The following is a 13,232-nucleotide window of genomic DNA, read 5'->3' on the forward strand; positions in this document are numbered from 1 at the left end:
CCACAGGTACTAATAAGTACATTCCCAATATTATGCCATCATTACAATTCATTGTTCTAAGAGGAAACTTCCCATTCTCCCTCTACCCAGCCTCTGACAGCAGCGGAACTGATTTGTCTCTAGATTTGTCTGTCCTGCCCACCTCACAAAAGTGGAATCATGCTGCCAGGTTTGGCACCTGGCTTTACATCACTTAATTTCAAGGCCTATCTATCCTACACCAATATCAGTAACTCATTAGGTTTTTGTAGAGTACCTCAGGAGATATGCAAATTGCCATCTTTTAAAGTCATTTAAAATAATTATACATGGCCGGGCACTGGTGGCTCATGCTGTAATCCTAGCTACTCAGGAGGTTGAGATTTGAAGATCACAGTTCAAAGGCAGGGAGGGCAGGAAAGCCCTTGAGACTGGTATCTCCAGTTAACCACCAGAAAACAGGAAGTGGCACTGTGGCTCAAGTGGTAGAGCGCTCTCCTTGAGCTGAAGAGCTCAGGGATAGTGCCCAGGCCCAGAGTTGAAGACCCACAACTGAAAAAAAAACAAAACAAAACAAAACAAAAAAAACCTCTACAGGTATGTAGAGTTTCTTTTTTTCTTCTGGTCCTTGGGCTTGAACTCAGAACCTGGGCCTGTCCCTGAGCTCTCTAGCTTATTTTAGTAGTTTAGTGGAGATAAGTCTCACAGACTTTCCTGCTCGGACTGGCTTGGAACCTTGATCCTCAGATCCCAACCTCCTGGGATTGTATGCACCTGGCTTGTATATAGTTTTGCAACCTTGATTCAACTTCAGTGTTTGTTTTTATAATTGTGTTCTCCTGCCCCATTTTTAAAAAGTGGCAAAATGCACAGAATAAGTTAACATGCTAACTTCCACGCTAATTTCTATGTGTACCATTCAGTAGTGTTAAATATACTCACATTGCTGTGCCAACTATGGGCTTAATTATCTTTCACAACTCAAACTCTGCATCCACTTAACAAGCACTCTATTTTCCCCTCCTCATTAACTGTGGCAAACACCTCTTCTTGTCTCTATCTGACAGCTCTGGATACCTTCTAGAGGTAGACTTTGAAATAGAAACTTGCAATGTACTGCAGGCTGGCCTTGGATTTGTGATGTCCTGCACCTCCCAAGTGCTGCTATGCCTGGCTTCAGTCTTTTCGTAGCTATTTTGTTTTGCGTAAAATCCTCCAGGTTCTTCCCATGTAGCAGGTGCCAGGTTCAAGGCTGAAGAGCCCCTTGTATGTATCTGTGGCTATGTGGAATTGCTGAATCAGAATTCTAAAATTTGGGGGAACCTCTATCTTTCTTCCTCTTTCCTTCTCTCTTCCTCCCTGAAGTTCTATGTAGACCAGGCCAGACGAACTAGTAATCACCACACACAAAAGATTATGCAAATGTTTTGAAATTATAAAAGAAAATTAGTGAAAAGAGCTACGAGTACAGTACATAGACAAGCAGAAACTTACTCTTCTAATTTGATGACTCGGGCAAAAAAAATGTGAAAACAACATTTTAAAAAGATCATATAAGGAAGTGGAGCTGTGGCTCAAAGCAATCTTGAGCAAGAAAACTCTGAGCCAGCACCCAAGCCCTGAGTTCAAGCCCTACAATTGACAAAAAGAAAAAAGAAAAAAAGAGAAAGGAATTAGGATTGTAGGTGACAAAACAAAAACATGTTACCACTAAACCAGACACTGGTGGCTCACATGTCTGTAATCCTACTCAGGAGGCTGAGATTTTAGGATCATAGTTTAAAGCCTGCATAGGCAGGAAAATGGGACCTTCACATCCAAATAATGACCAGATAACTGGAAGTGGAGCTGTGGTTCATGTGGTAGAGTTCTAGCCTTGAGCATAAAAGCTCCGGGACAGCACCTGAGTTCAAGTCCCATGACCGATACATAAAAGGTACCTATTAGATAAGGTTATTTACTAGAATCTAAAAAATACTGTGCTTGGTCTGGGAATATGGCTTAGTGGTAGAGTGCTTGCCTAGCATGCATGAAGCCCTGGGTTCAATCCTCAGTACCATATAAACAAACAATACACAACTTGCATAGTTGATAGGTAGCATTCTCCCTACCAAATAAAGGACATAAAAAGTGTAACTTTTGAGTTTCAATATTTGCTAACCCATAAACCACAGGAAAAAATATATATATTTGTGCTGGTACAGGAGCTTGAACTCAGGACCTCATACCCTTGTTCATAAGCTGATGTTTTACCACTGAACCATGCCTCATTTCAGATTTTTGCTGGCTAATGGATTTTTCTGCCTGGGGGGCTCCAAACCTAGTTCGGCCTCCTGAGAAGCCAAGATTAAGGATAAGCCACCAATGCCTGGCCCAAAATGTTTTATCTCTCTCTCTCCAGTAACAAAAAGACACATTTCCTCTAAGTGTATAAATTAAAAACCAAATAAAACAGATCTGGGCCTGAGAACAGGTGGCTCAGTGGTAGAGTGCCTGCCTTGCATTCTTGAGGCCCTGGGTTCGATTCCTCAGCACCACATAAGCAGAAAAACCTGGAAGTAGTACTGTGGCTCAAGTGGAAGAGCACTAGCCTTGAACTGAAGAGCTAAGGGACAGTGCCCAGGCCCAGAGTTCAGGCCCCACAACTGACAAAAAACAAAACAAAAAACCTAGATGTTTTCCAAAACTCATTTTTACATGGCTTTACAACTCTTATTAGAGTTACAGTACAACTGAGAAGTACAAGACATACTGCAGTATTCCTACTGCTGAGAAATTTGGAGAATAAAAAGCAAATGGTAGTATTTTAATATATAGTAATGCATATGCTAGGGCAAAAAACACATAGCAAATTGAAGCATAATACTTCAAAATGTACTTTAATTTCCAAACCCAGAAATCATCAATAGTGAATAAAATCTTAAGCTCAGTTTTGTTGGACTATTTGGTTTTCTTAACATACAAATATATTTTAGTTTTATTACTTTTAAGTAAAGGTTGAATACTATAATTAAAAGACAACCCCAATATATTTACTATAGTATACTTTATTTAATACAATGTTTAACTATAAAAATTAATACAGTTTTGGAGTTTAAATTTTGTAAAATGCAGTTTGCAGAAAACAGTTCAATAGTTGCTAATGACAAGAAGCAGCATTTTGAAACTAATTTACAATTGAAACAATTTTATTTCTAAGTTTCATTAAAAAAATATACATCACAGTGACTTTTTTAGCTAGGAAGTGTACTTAACTTCATTATGCTTTCCCTTCCACAGAGAGCAGCCTGTTTCACATCCCATGTAGAAATCCCCAGTTCATCTATCCATTTCTCACAATACTAGAAACACAAAGGGGAAAAAAAATATACAGCATGTACTTTTGCTAACAAGAGATTTGCTTTCAAAATAATAATTTAAAAAAGTACAAACACAAATCAACCCTACCACACCCTCCACATTGATAAACATCACCATTTTCAACAGCTTTCTCCAACCTTGTTGGTGGAAGTCTTTCCTTTTTGATACACAAACTAGAGTTTGCATTTGCCTAAATTTCTCCAAGCCAGCCTAAGGCCCACGGCACACACATAGGTGTTACCAGGCAACACTGCATTTCTAGGGCTGGCTTTACTATAATTATTTTAAACAAGTATTTATAACAAAACACATCTTTCTACAATAAAAGTCAATTAACCTGCAATCAAAGGAGAGTTAAACTATAAATGTATGAACCCTAAGTGGAATAATTACAGTAAACATAGCCAAAGCAAGACACACACAAAAAACCCCCACTGTGTCCATCTCTTTAAAAGGCTTCCTATGAAGGTAAACCCTTCCAGTTTCGACAGAAATTTACTATAAGATCAGTGTGATGAAAACTAGGACCACTGGGCAAAAAGTACAACAAACTAGTAAAACAAATGGTAACTTGCTCCAAATACTAACTAGACAATAAATTAGCATTATTAATACTATTACCCCAAATACCAGAAACCCTGTCTGTAGCATCAAGAAATCTTGTTTTAGTTTCACATCTTCAATGGTCACTCAGCAAAGCCAACATGTATCAGCTTTACACTTTTGCAAACTTAAATCCTTTACAACATGAGAGCTTCAATTATGTAACTTAAGAACAACTATATAGTTCTATGAACCTACCAACTATAGTATTTTAAAGCAAAGCAGTAGCTTCTTACCATCCACTTCATTAATTTCTCTGTAGTGTGAACTTCTGTATCAGAGAGCTTACCCAGAAAAATAATCTTACTCAGAAAAACAATTCATACAATCATGAAAATTCTACATGCTAAAAAAAAAAAAAAGCTCAGTTACCGCCAATTAAGCAATAAAAATGTTTAAAAAATATTTTTTTAAAAAGCCAGACTTAGGGCTGGGATTGTGGCTTAGTGTGCTTGCCTAGCATGCATAAAGCCCTGGGTTTGATTCCTCAGTACCACATAAACAGAAAAAGTCAGAAGTGGCATTGTGGCTTACTTGGTAGAGTGCTAGCCTTAAACAAAAGAAGCTCAGGGACAGTGACCAAGTCCTGAGTTCAAGCTCCAGGACTGGGGGAAAAAAAAAAAAGCCAGATTTTTCTTTTAAGTAAAAGTCAAAACTGGGGGCTGGCTGTTCATGCAGATAACTGAGAATCAAGGTCTGGAGTCAGCTTGGGCAAACAAATCTGAGAGACTTTAATCTCCAGCAAAAAGCCAGAACTGGAGGCCTTGTTCAAGTACCAGCTTACAGGCTGAGCAAAGTACAAGGCTACAAGTTCAAAGCCTCTATACTGGTGCATGTAGGCGCGCACACACACACACACACACACACACACACACACACACACACACACACACACACACACACACACACACACACACACACACACACACACACACACACACACGAGATATTTGCAAGTGAACCATAAACTCAGATATTATTCTAAGATCAATTTGATGGGAAAAATTAAATAACTGGCTTTAGAGACAACAACATATAAGAAAAACTAAAAATGGCACAATTACTAAAAATGTAAGGAAAGAAAAGACCAGTGCCAGCCAGTAAAATGCAATAGTGGGTCTTGATATACAACTAAAGGTGCTTAACTTTAACTGTTTTTTTTTTTTTTTTTTGGGTCGGTCATGGGGCTTGAACTCTGGCCCTGGGCGCTGTCCCTCAGCTCTTCAGCACAAGGCGAGTGCTCTACCACTTGAGCTACAGAGCCACTTCCGGTTTTCTAGTGGTTTATTGGAGATAGGAGTCTCACGGTCTTTCCTGCCTGGGCTGGCTTTGAACCTCGATTCTCAGATCTCAGCCTCCTGAATAGCTAGGATTACAGGCATGAGCCACCGGCGCCCAGCTTTAACTGGTTTTTTAAAAATATATATACTCTAAAAATACAATCTAATTGATTGTCTTTCTCATCTCCTATTTCACCACTTCTGTTCTATAAAAACAGCTCCCAAGGCATAAAGAAAAACAGGCCTATAAATAATGCTTACCACACAAAAGAAACAGGCCTATAAAGTTACCATAAAGTTGCTTTCTTCTTAACTCAAACAATTTAAAATTTCCCATTGTGATTACTTTTTGAAAACTTCTAAGATTTGGAAAGTCCTTGCCTATATAATGCTAACCATATAAACCTCTGAGATCAGCAACATCAAATTATTTTAACTTAGCATGGCCTTTAAAAATATGTAACTTATTAAAATCCTTTTTTAAGTTTTGCTGAGGCTCAAAGAGTTCACCACATCTTAAAATGCAATTTATTGAACTTATGACAAAAATTTAGGATACATAACAGATGACAGAGCTTGGACACTGAGACCTTAATATGGGTCTGTGGTCAGTCTCTTAAGTAATCACTCTGGTTTATAATAAAAAAATCAGAAAGAATCCAGTGTGGATATCTGTTTTAATAAATTCCAAACAATCTTATAATCATTACACTATTCAGTAACAGATATAATGCCAAACTTATCATTACCGCATTAATCAACAATGGCAAGTATCATGTTAGGCATCACTTTATTCAGTACAAACAGCATTGGATAGCTACTAGATTTACCAAGAAAGCTACCTTGGTAATAGAGCTGACATTATATTGACAAATATTAAAGTACAAAACTGTAGAGGCTACAATTAACTGAAATTTCAAATTTCTTTTCAAATGAGGCAGGTTTTGTGTTTGATGATCAATGTTTTATTCAGAAGTTATTACAGAATAAAAGGCCGCACATCACAAAAATAGCAAAATACAACACACAAAATTCTGAGTGGACTTTGGATAGATCTAGTATTTAATTCTGTAAGCTATCAAATTTTGTAACTTTCTATTCTACTTTAAATGGCAGTGTTATACATGCCAGGTTAAAATAATGTTAACAGTAAATGGTATAAACCACCTGAACAAAGAAATCAGTCATAAACATGCTACAGCTTATTATGTTACATATATAGAAAAGATGCATTTTCCTGCCTTTTGAAATGTACACTATGAGAGAAGTTAGCTCAAGTTTAAACAAAAATCATGCAGAGTCAACACTCAATGGTATTTATGGTGGCAAAGAAAAATCTTAGATGTCAATATTAACAATTTCTAAAACTTTCTAGCTTAAGGATAAGTAGTATAATTTAATGAAAAAATGTTTTTTACATTTTAGAAAAGGGAATAATAAAATAATATCCTCAAAAAGCAACAATTTCTACTCTTTAGACCAAAAGCAACATAGCACTGAGAATTAGTCTGAGCTTTCAATGTATGGTTCCTATTGAATGCTGTATAACAGCAACTCAAGCTCAATTAGTTCATAAACAGGGCGGGGAGGGGGGCTGTGGGGAACCTACTCATCTATTATTATAGACAACTAGTTAACAAGAACTAGATTGAAAAAGTAATAGAAAATAAGCTATGTCTAGAACTATAAAGAAAAAGGCACAAAACACAAGATCAGTATCTACCTTAAAGAGTAAAATCAAGTGATGATTTAAGACTACAAATTGGGATCCTGCTTCTGTGTAATTAAAAGGAATTGCTGCAAGCCTCTATTATAAATGCAACCAGAAAATCTATACGTAATGTCTTCTAGTGGCTTCTCAAGTTAATCCTAAGAAACAAGCCTTTTTAACAATGAGCTATAACCACCACTTATGCTTGTTTCCAAAGGGTTGATTAAGCAAATCAAGATGTTATTGGCTGAGTGCTGTAACAGAAAAATGCATACATAAAAGTTTAACATAGCACACAGTATAACACCAAGTGTTTTTCTCATTTCAAGTTTATTAAAACTTTAGCAGTACAAATTATCCAGGTTGCAGATTATCAAAAGATCAACTCAATGAAGTCCACATTAAAAAAAAAAAAGACAAACAGAAAACAACTCAAACAATGAAAACAACATAAAAGATATTCATCAAGTCTCTAAAACTTAAAATTTGAGACATTAAATTTATACAACTCACTCATCCACTTTTGTCTTCATCTGTTCCAGGACTTGATTCATGATCAAATTTTTTATTTTTATCATGTACATGGTCATTTTCTTGACCCTTTGATTTTTGGTTTTCTTTTTCCATTGAGGATCTTGTCTTTTCATCCTCCTTATTTTTCAATGTGGAGGACTTTAATTCATTGTCCTGACTGCTTTGTTTTATTTTTGATAATGGACTTTGATCTCTATCAGCCTTTTTTTCCCTGTTATTATTTGAACTACTGTGATCACGATTTTTAGAGTACATTCTTTTCTCACTCTCAGAATTTTCTTTCCTGTGTGAACTCCTACTTTCTTGGTTTCTGTATTTTTCTTTGTTTCTGCTTTGACTTTCTTCTCTCTCTGAGCTCCGTGAATCTCTCCTCCTCCTTCTCCTATCTTTACTTCTTGATCTTCCTGATGATGTTCTTCTTTCTCGGCTTCGTGACCTTCCTCTTCTTCTGTACTCCTGTTCTCTGTATCTATGGTACTCCTTGCTTCTACTGCGATCTCTTTCATGGCTTCTAGATCGCACTCTTCTGTTCCTGTCTCTACTTCTGCTTCGTTCCCTTGTTCTACTATTGTAACTGTGTTTGCTTTTAGTTGCATCTCGTTCTCTACTTCTGGACTGTGCATGTCTATCCTTCTCTTTGCTTTTACTATGATCATGCTCATTACTTTTTGATTCTAACTGTTTAGATTTCTCTTTACTTCTACTTCTTTCCTGATCTTTGCCCTTAGAATCAGACTGCTTTTCTTTTTCTTTAACATTCCCATTATCCCTTTCTTCACTCCTTGACCTCAACCTCTTTTCTTCATGTCTGTTATGTTTTGAATCTCTTTCCTTACTTTTTGATTTCTCTTTGCTCTTACTTCTACTTTTAGATTTGGCTCTTTTCTTCACTTTGTTTTTATATTTATCATCTTTTTCTAAATTTCTTCTAATGTCTCTCTCTTTGCTGTTAGATTTATGCTCTTTAACTTTTTTTTCTTTTTCTGTTTTTCTGTCTGGACTCTCAGATACATGCCTGTGATCAGTTATTTTTCTTTCTTTCACTCTAACTGGGCTCCTTTGATTTTCTTTTACTTCATTTAACTCACTCCTAAAAAAAAAAAAAAAAAAAGAAAGAAAAAAATTGAAGTGTTATAGGAAAAGAATGGGTAGCTATTAGCTAAAAGATACTGTATTGTCATAAGGCCTACAGAAATAATTTAAAAGCAAGATAATTGTATGATAGCTTAAAAAATACTTATCACTACATTTGAAATAGTAATTAACTCTTACTTATCGCCTTTGATCCATCTTTCACCACTTGACACTCTCATTCTTTGAGCTCTCTGCATCTCTTGCCTCCAATGTGGAGGAGTTTCACTACGTCGGAAACGATCCCTTGATCTTGATCTGGAAGGAGTTCGGTAACGCTTAAGAAATAAAAAAGGGACAACATGAACATATAGAAACTTAAAGGCAATACAATAGCTAAAACACAAATATTCCGCTGAATATTTTTGTACTCTCTAAAACTGCAGCTCAACATCAATCAATCAATCAATAAAATTCCTTAGCTTTCAGGTTAGAAATCAATAAGGCAGAACTACTTTTAAGTAGTCATATTGTAAATTCCTATTAAGAAACATTAATTGAAAAAAAAAAAGAACATTAACTGTTTGCAATTGTTAAGACAGAACAAGGAATATCCCTATTGCAAACATTGATTTTTTTAAAGGGAGAGTTTCAGGAAGTATAATACAGAGGATAAGCTTGATTGGAATGCAATATAAACATGTGTGGAGATGTAATGATGAACCCTCTCCCACTAAATAAAATAACCTGGGGAGGGGTGGGGGGAGGCTGGGAAGGGATGGAAAGGGGAAACAAAGGAGGAGGCTACAATGCTTGATAAGAAATTAATCCTAGCTACTCAGGGGGCTGAGATCTGAGGATCAGAGTTCAAAGCCAGTCTGGGCAGGAAAGTCTATGAGACTCTTATCTCCAATTAACCACCAGAAAACAGTAAGTGGTGCTGTGGCTCAAGTGGTAGAGTGCTCGCCTTTAGTCTAAGAGCTGAGGAACAGCACCAGGGCAAAGTTCAAGCCCCACAACCGACAAAAACAAATAAATTAAAAAATTAACGACAGCAGCTTTAGTCATTCGTATCTTCCCATAGAAGAATGCTATCCAAGATGACAAGCATATTTGATTTATTAATTCTTACAAGTTGCCAAGTTCTAACTTGAGTGTTATATACTTTATATTTCAAAGCAAAACATTAAGAGAGTAGCAGAGGAACTGCAGATGGTCATTTATTCAACTAATATGTATGTAGCCTATAGGATGGCCAACAATTCTTCCAAGTACTAAGGAAACATTAGTGAACTAAGATATATCTTTATTTTGTTCTCTTGGAACTTGTATTCCATGGAGCTATAAAAATATATGGATAGATGGGGCTGGGAAGGTGGCTCAGTGGTAGAGCGCTTGCCTTGCATGCCAGAGGCCCTGGGTTTGATTCCTCAGCACCACATAAGAAAAAAGCCAGAAGTAGCACTGTGGCTCAAGTGGTAGAGCGCTAGCCTTGAGCTGAAGCCCAGGCCCAGAGTTCAGGCCCCACACCGGACCAAAAAAAAAAAAAAAAATATATATGGATAGATATGTAGTCAAAGATATTGAACATTATATGACAAGTATAACAGAATCAGAAAAAAATAAGAAATAGATCTAATATGGGAGTGTAACAGAATCAAAAAATGTATAAAAAAAGAGCTCTAACATTGGGACTGGGACTAGATAAAACAGTAAAAGGTGAAAATTGGATGTTTATAATAAATTACTTGGGGAAAGGAAAGGAACAGAAAGTGGTAAGGATAGATGAGTCATATAAGCACAAAAAATACTATGTTGAAGGTTCTGAGACAGAAGATTAGAAGACAGGTCAAATATGGATAAAGATTAAAAATTTCAAGGGCAAACAGGATTTGATAATACTAGTGAGAGCCTGAGCGCTGTCCCTCAGCTCTTCAGCTCAAGGTGAGCACTCTACCACTTACGCTACAGCACCACTTCCGGTTTTCTGGTGGTTTACTGGAGTTAAGTTTCACAGACTTTCCTGCCCGGGCTGGCTTTGAACCCCAATCCTCAGATCTCAGCCTCCTGAATAGCTGGGATTACAGGCATGTAATACAGCGCCCAGTTCAATCCTACTTTTTAACTATTTCTTTTTATGTTGTTGATTTTGGGATTGATAATGGGCTTGAACTTAGGGCCTCCTGGCTTTGCTTGGCTTTTTGAGTTAAGGCTGGCATCCTACTACTTGAGCCATACTTCCACTCTGGCCTTTTGGTTAACTGGGAGATAGGAGTGTTGTGAACTTTTCTGCTTGGGCTGGCTTCAAATAGCAATCCTCATATCTCAGCTTCCTGAGTAGCTATCAGCCACCAGTGTCTGGGTCCCAATCCCATTATATGACATTTACTCATAATCTATTTATAGCTTATAGATTTCCAGTTTAGAAGCATAAGACAGAAATATTTACGATTAAAAACTATACATATATTCACCTTCAGTCACCCTGAATTAATTCATTAGGATGAATATGGTAAAAATACTTTATAAGCACCTATGAAAACAGAACTATGAAACATGTTGAAATTGTTTTAAGAAATGCGGGAAGAAGAGATAAATGGACATATTATACACATACACCTTGGTACAACTAATATAGGCTAATTAAAAAACTGTTAAGGGATGGATATACAGCATGAAGTCCTGAATTCAAGCCCTGTACTACTGAAAAGGACGGGGTGTATTATTCAATATCCACATATCCCTTAAAACTTAGTAACTTGAATGGTAAAGTATTAACATAAAATAATATTTTAAAAACACTAGAAAGGTTTTCTTACAACACTTGAGATAAAAGCCAGGGCATTGTGTATATTGAGACAAGCACTATACCATCTAGTTGTAAGCCCAGATCTCTAAAAATCAATCTTTCTTTTCTTTCTTAATTTCCTTGTTTCTTTTCTCTCTTTCATTCAGGAGCATACATTAGTTGTACAAGGTTGTTTCATTGTGAGATTTCCAAACATGTGTACAATGTATCCTGATCAACCACACCCCTATATCACTCACCTTTATCTCATTCTCCCTTCTTAAAACTATTTCAACAGATTTCATTGTTCTATTTGCAAATACATGCAAATAGAAGGCCTCTAAAAATCTTTCAGGAAGATAAAGTACAATATTATTAACATTTCTAGCCAAAAACTAAAATAAAATCACCTACCCTTGGTCCTCTTCCTTTAATTTTCCTGCCAGACCTAGTAACTAAGAGTCGTCTCTGGTATGAAGGAGGCTGAGAATTAGGAAGATTACTAGAAGTAAACAAAGGGAAAGTTAAAACACATTACCTTTATAAAAATGAATCTGAGTGATATTGCGCTATTGACTGAAGTTAATAAATTTAAATTCTACACATTATCTGTGGTTCTTAGCTTAAAATGCTACCAAGTCCTAGTAAACATTTGGCAATATATAGAAACATTTTTTCAAATGTCAATGGCCAAGAGTAGTGGTAACCCAATGCTCAGAAGGCAGAAATGCTAGTCTAGTCTACACAACTAAACAGCCCCAAAATGCCAGTCTTTCTCTCTTCAGAAACACTATTAAGCTGGGCACTGGTGGCTCATGCCTATAATCCTAGCTACTCAGAAGGCTGAAATCTGAGATTGCAGTTCAAAGCCAGCCCAGGCAGAAAAGTCCCCATGAAACTTTTAACTCCAATTAACCACTCAAAAACCAGAAGTGGAGCTCGGGCTCAAAGTGATAGAATGCTAGCCTTGAACAAAAAAGAGCTCAGTCGCAGTGCCCAGGCCCTGAATTCAAGCCCCATGACCACCCCCTCCCAAAAGCTAGCCTTGAGAAAAAAAAAAAAAATTAAGCAAGTGTACAAAGTCCTGAGTTATTAAGCTCAATAACATTCATGTACGTGATATTTGAAAGTCTCATCAAAGTCAACTTAATAATTCCATTTCTCTTTAATTGTTTTCCTTAGAAAGATCGGTTTCTGGAAGTGGCACTGTGGCTCAAGTGATAAAGTGCTAGCCTTGAGCTGAAGAGCTGAGGGACAGCACCCAGGCCCAGAGTTCAAGCCCCACAAATGACCAAAAAACCCACCAAAAACGAAAGATCCATTTCTATCTAATCCAAACCTTCAAAATTATTCCATTTCAAATAACAAAAATCATTATTTTTGTGTTTTTGTTGTAGTGTAAATGCAAAAGAGGGTCACTCAGAACACTTATATGTGATACTAATGTATTTCTGGTCATAAGTAAGAGAATTTATTTTTCACTTTTGGACATAATCTTTATTCTGACTCATAAAGAACCTATAGAATTAGTGATATTTTATGTACAAAAATGTTCAAAGTACTTGAGCATAACTGTTTTCACTATCACAACACTGTAAATCAGAAAATAAGACATTTCCCATTACACAAATTTAAAATATAAGGTTCTTTCTTGCTTAAAAGTTTAATATACACAAATAATATAGAAAAAGCTCAAGCACTAGTAGCTCATGCCTATAATCTACTGTAATCTACTGTAAACTACTCAGAATTTGAGATATGAGCATTACATTGTGAGGCCAGCCTGAGCAGACATAAAGACTCTATCTCCAATTTACTATCAACAAGCTAAAGTAGAGGTGTGGCTCAAATAGCAGAGTGACAACCTTCAGTAGTGCTCAGGCCCTGAGTTCAAGCCTCAGGACTG

General features: G+C 36.6%; 1 protein-coding gene across 3 annotated transcripts in view; it reads right to left on the reverse strand.

The window, feature by feature from the left end:
* Positions 1-7,244: 7,244 nt before the first annotated feature.
* Positions 7,245-13,232, reverse strand: part of Ppig (peptidylprolyl isomerase G) — a 43,461-nt gene continuing 37,473 nt past the window's right edge. For all 3 annotated transcript variants that reach the window (XM_070021393.1, XM_070021394.1, XM_070021395.1), the window contains exons 12-14: positions 11,741-11,828; positions 8,740-8,876; positions 7,245-8,557 (exon numbers count right to left, since the gene is read on the reverse strand). In XM_070021393.1, coding sequence (XP_069877494.1) covers positions 7,447-8,557; positions 8,740-8,876; positions 11,741-11,828 — 1,336 coding nt within the window. In that variant the 3' untranslated portion in view covers positions 7,245-7,446. The remainder of the gene's footprint in view (positions 8,558-8,739; positions 8,877-11,740; positions 11,829-13,232) is intronic.

The sequence above is a fragment of the Dipodomys merriami genome, unplaced genomic scaffold, assembly GCF_024711535.1.
Source record: "Dipodomys merriami isolate MVZ:Mamm:240054 unplaced genomic scaffold, mDipMer1.0.p SCAF_1, whole genome shotgun sequence".
Taxonomy (NCBI): domain Eukaryota; kingdom Metazoa; phylum Chordata; class Mammalia; order Rodentia; family Heteromyidae; genus Dipodomys; species Dipodomys merriami.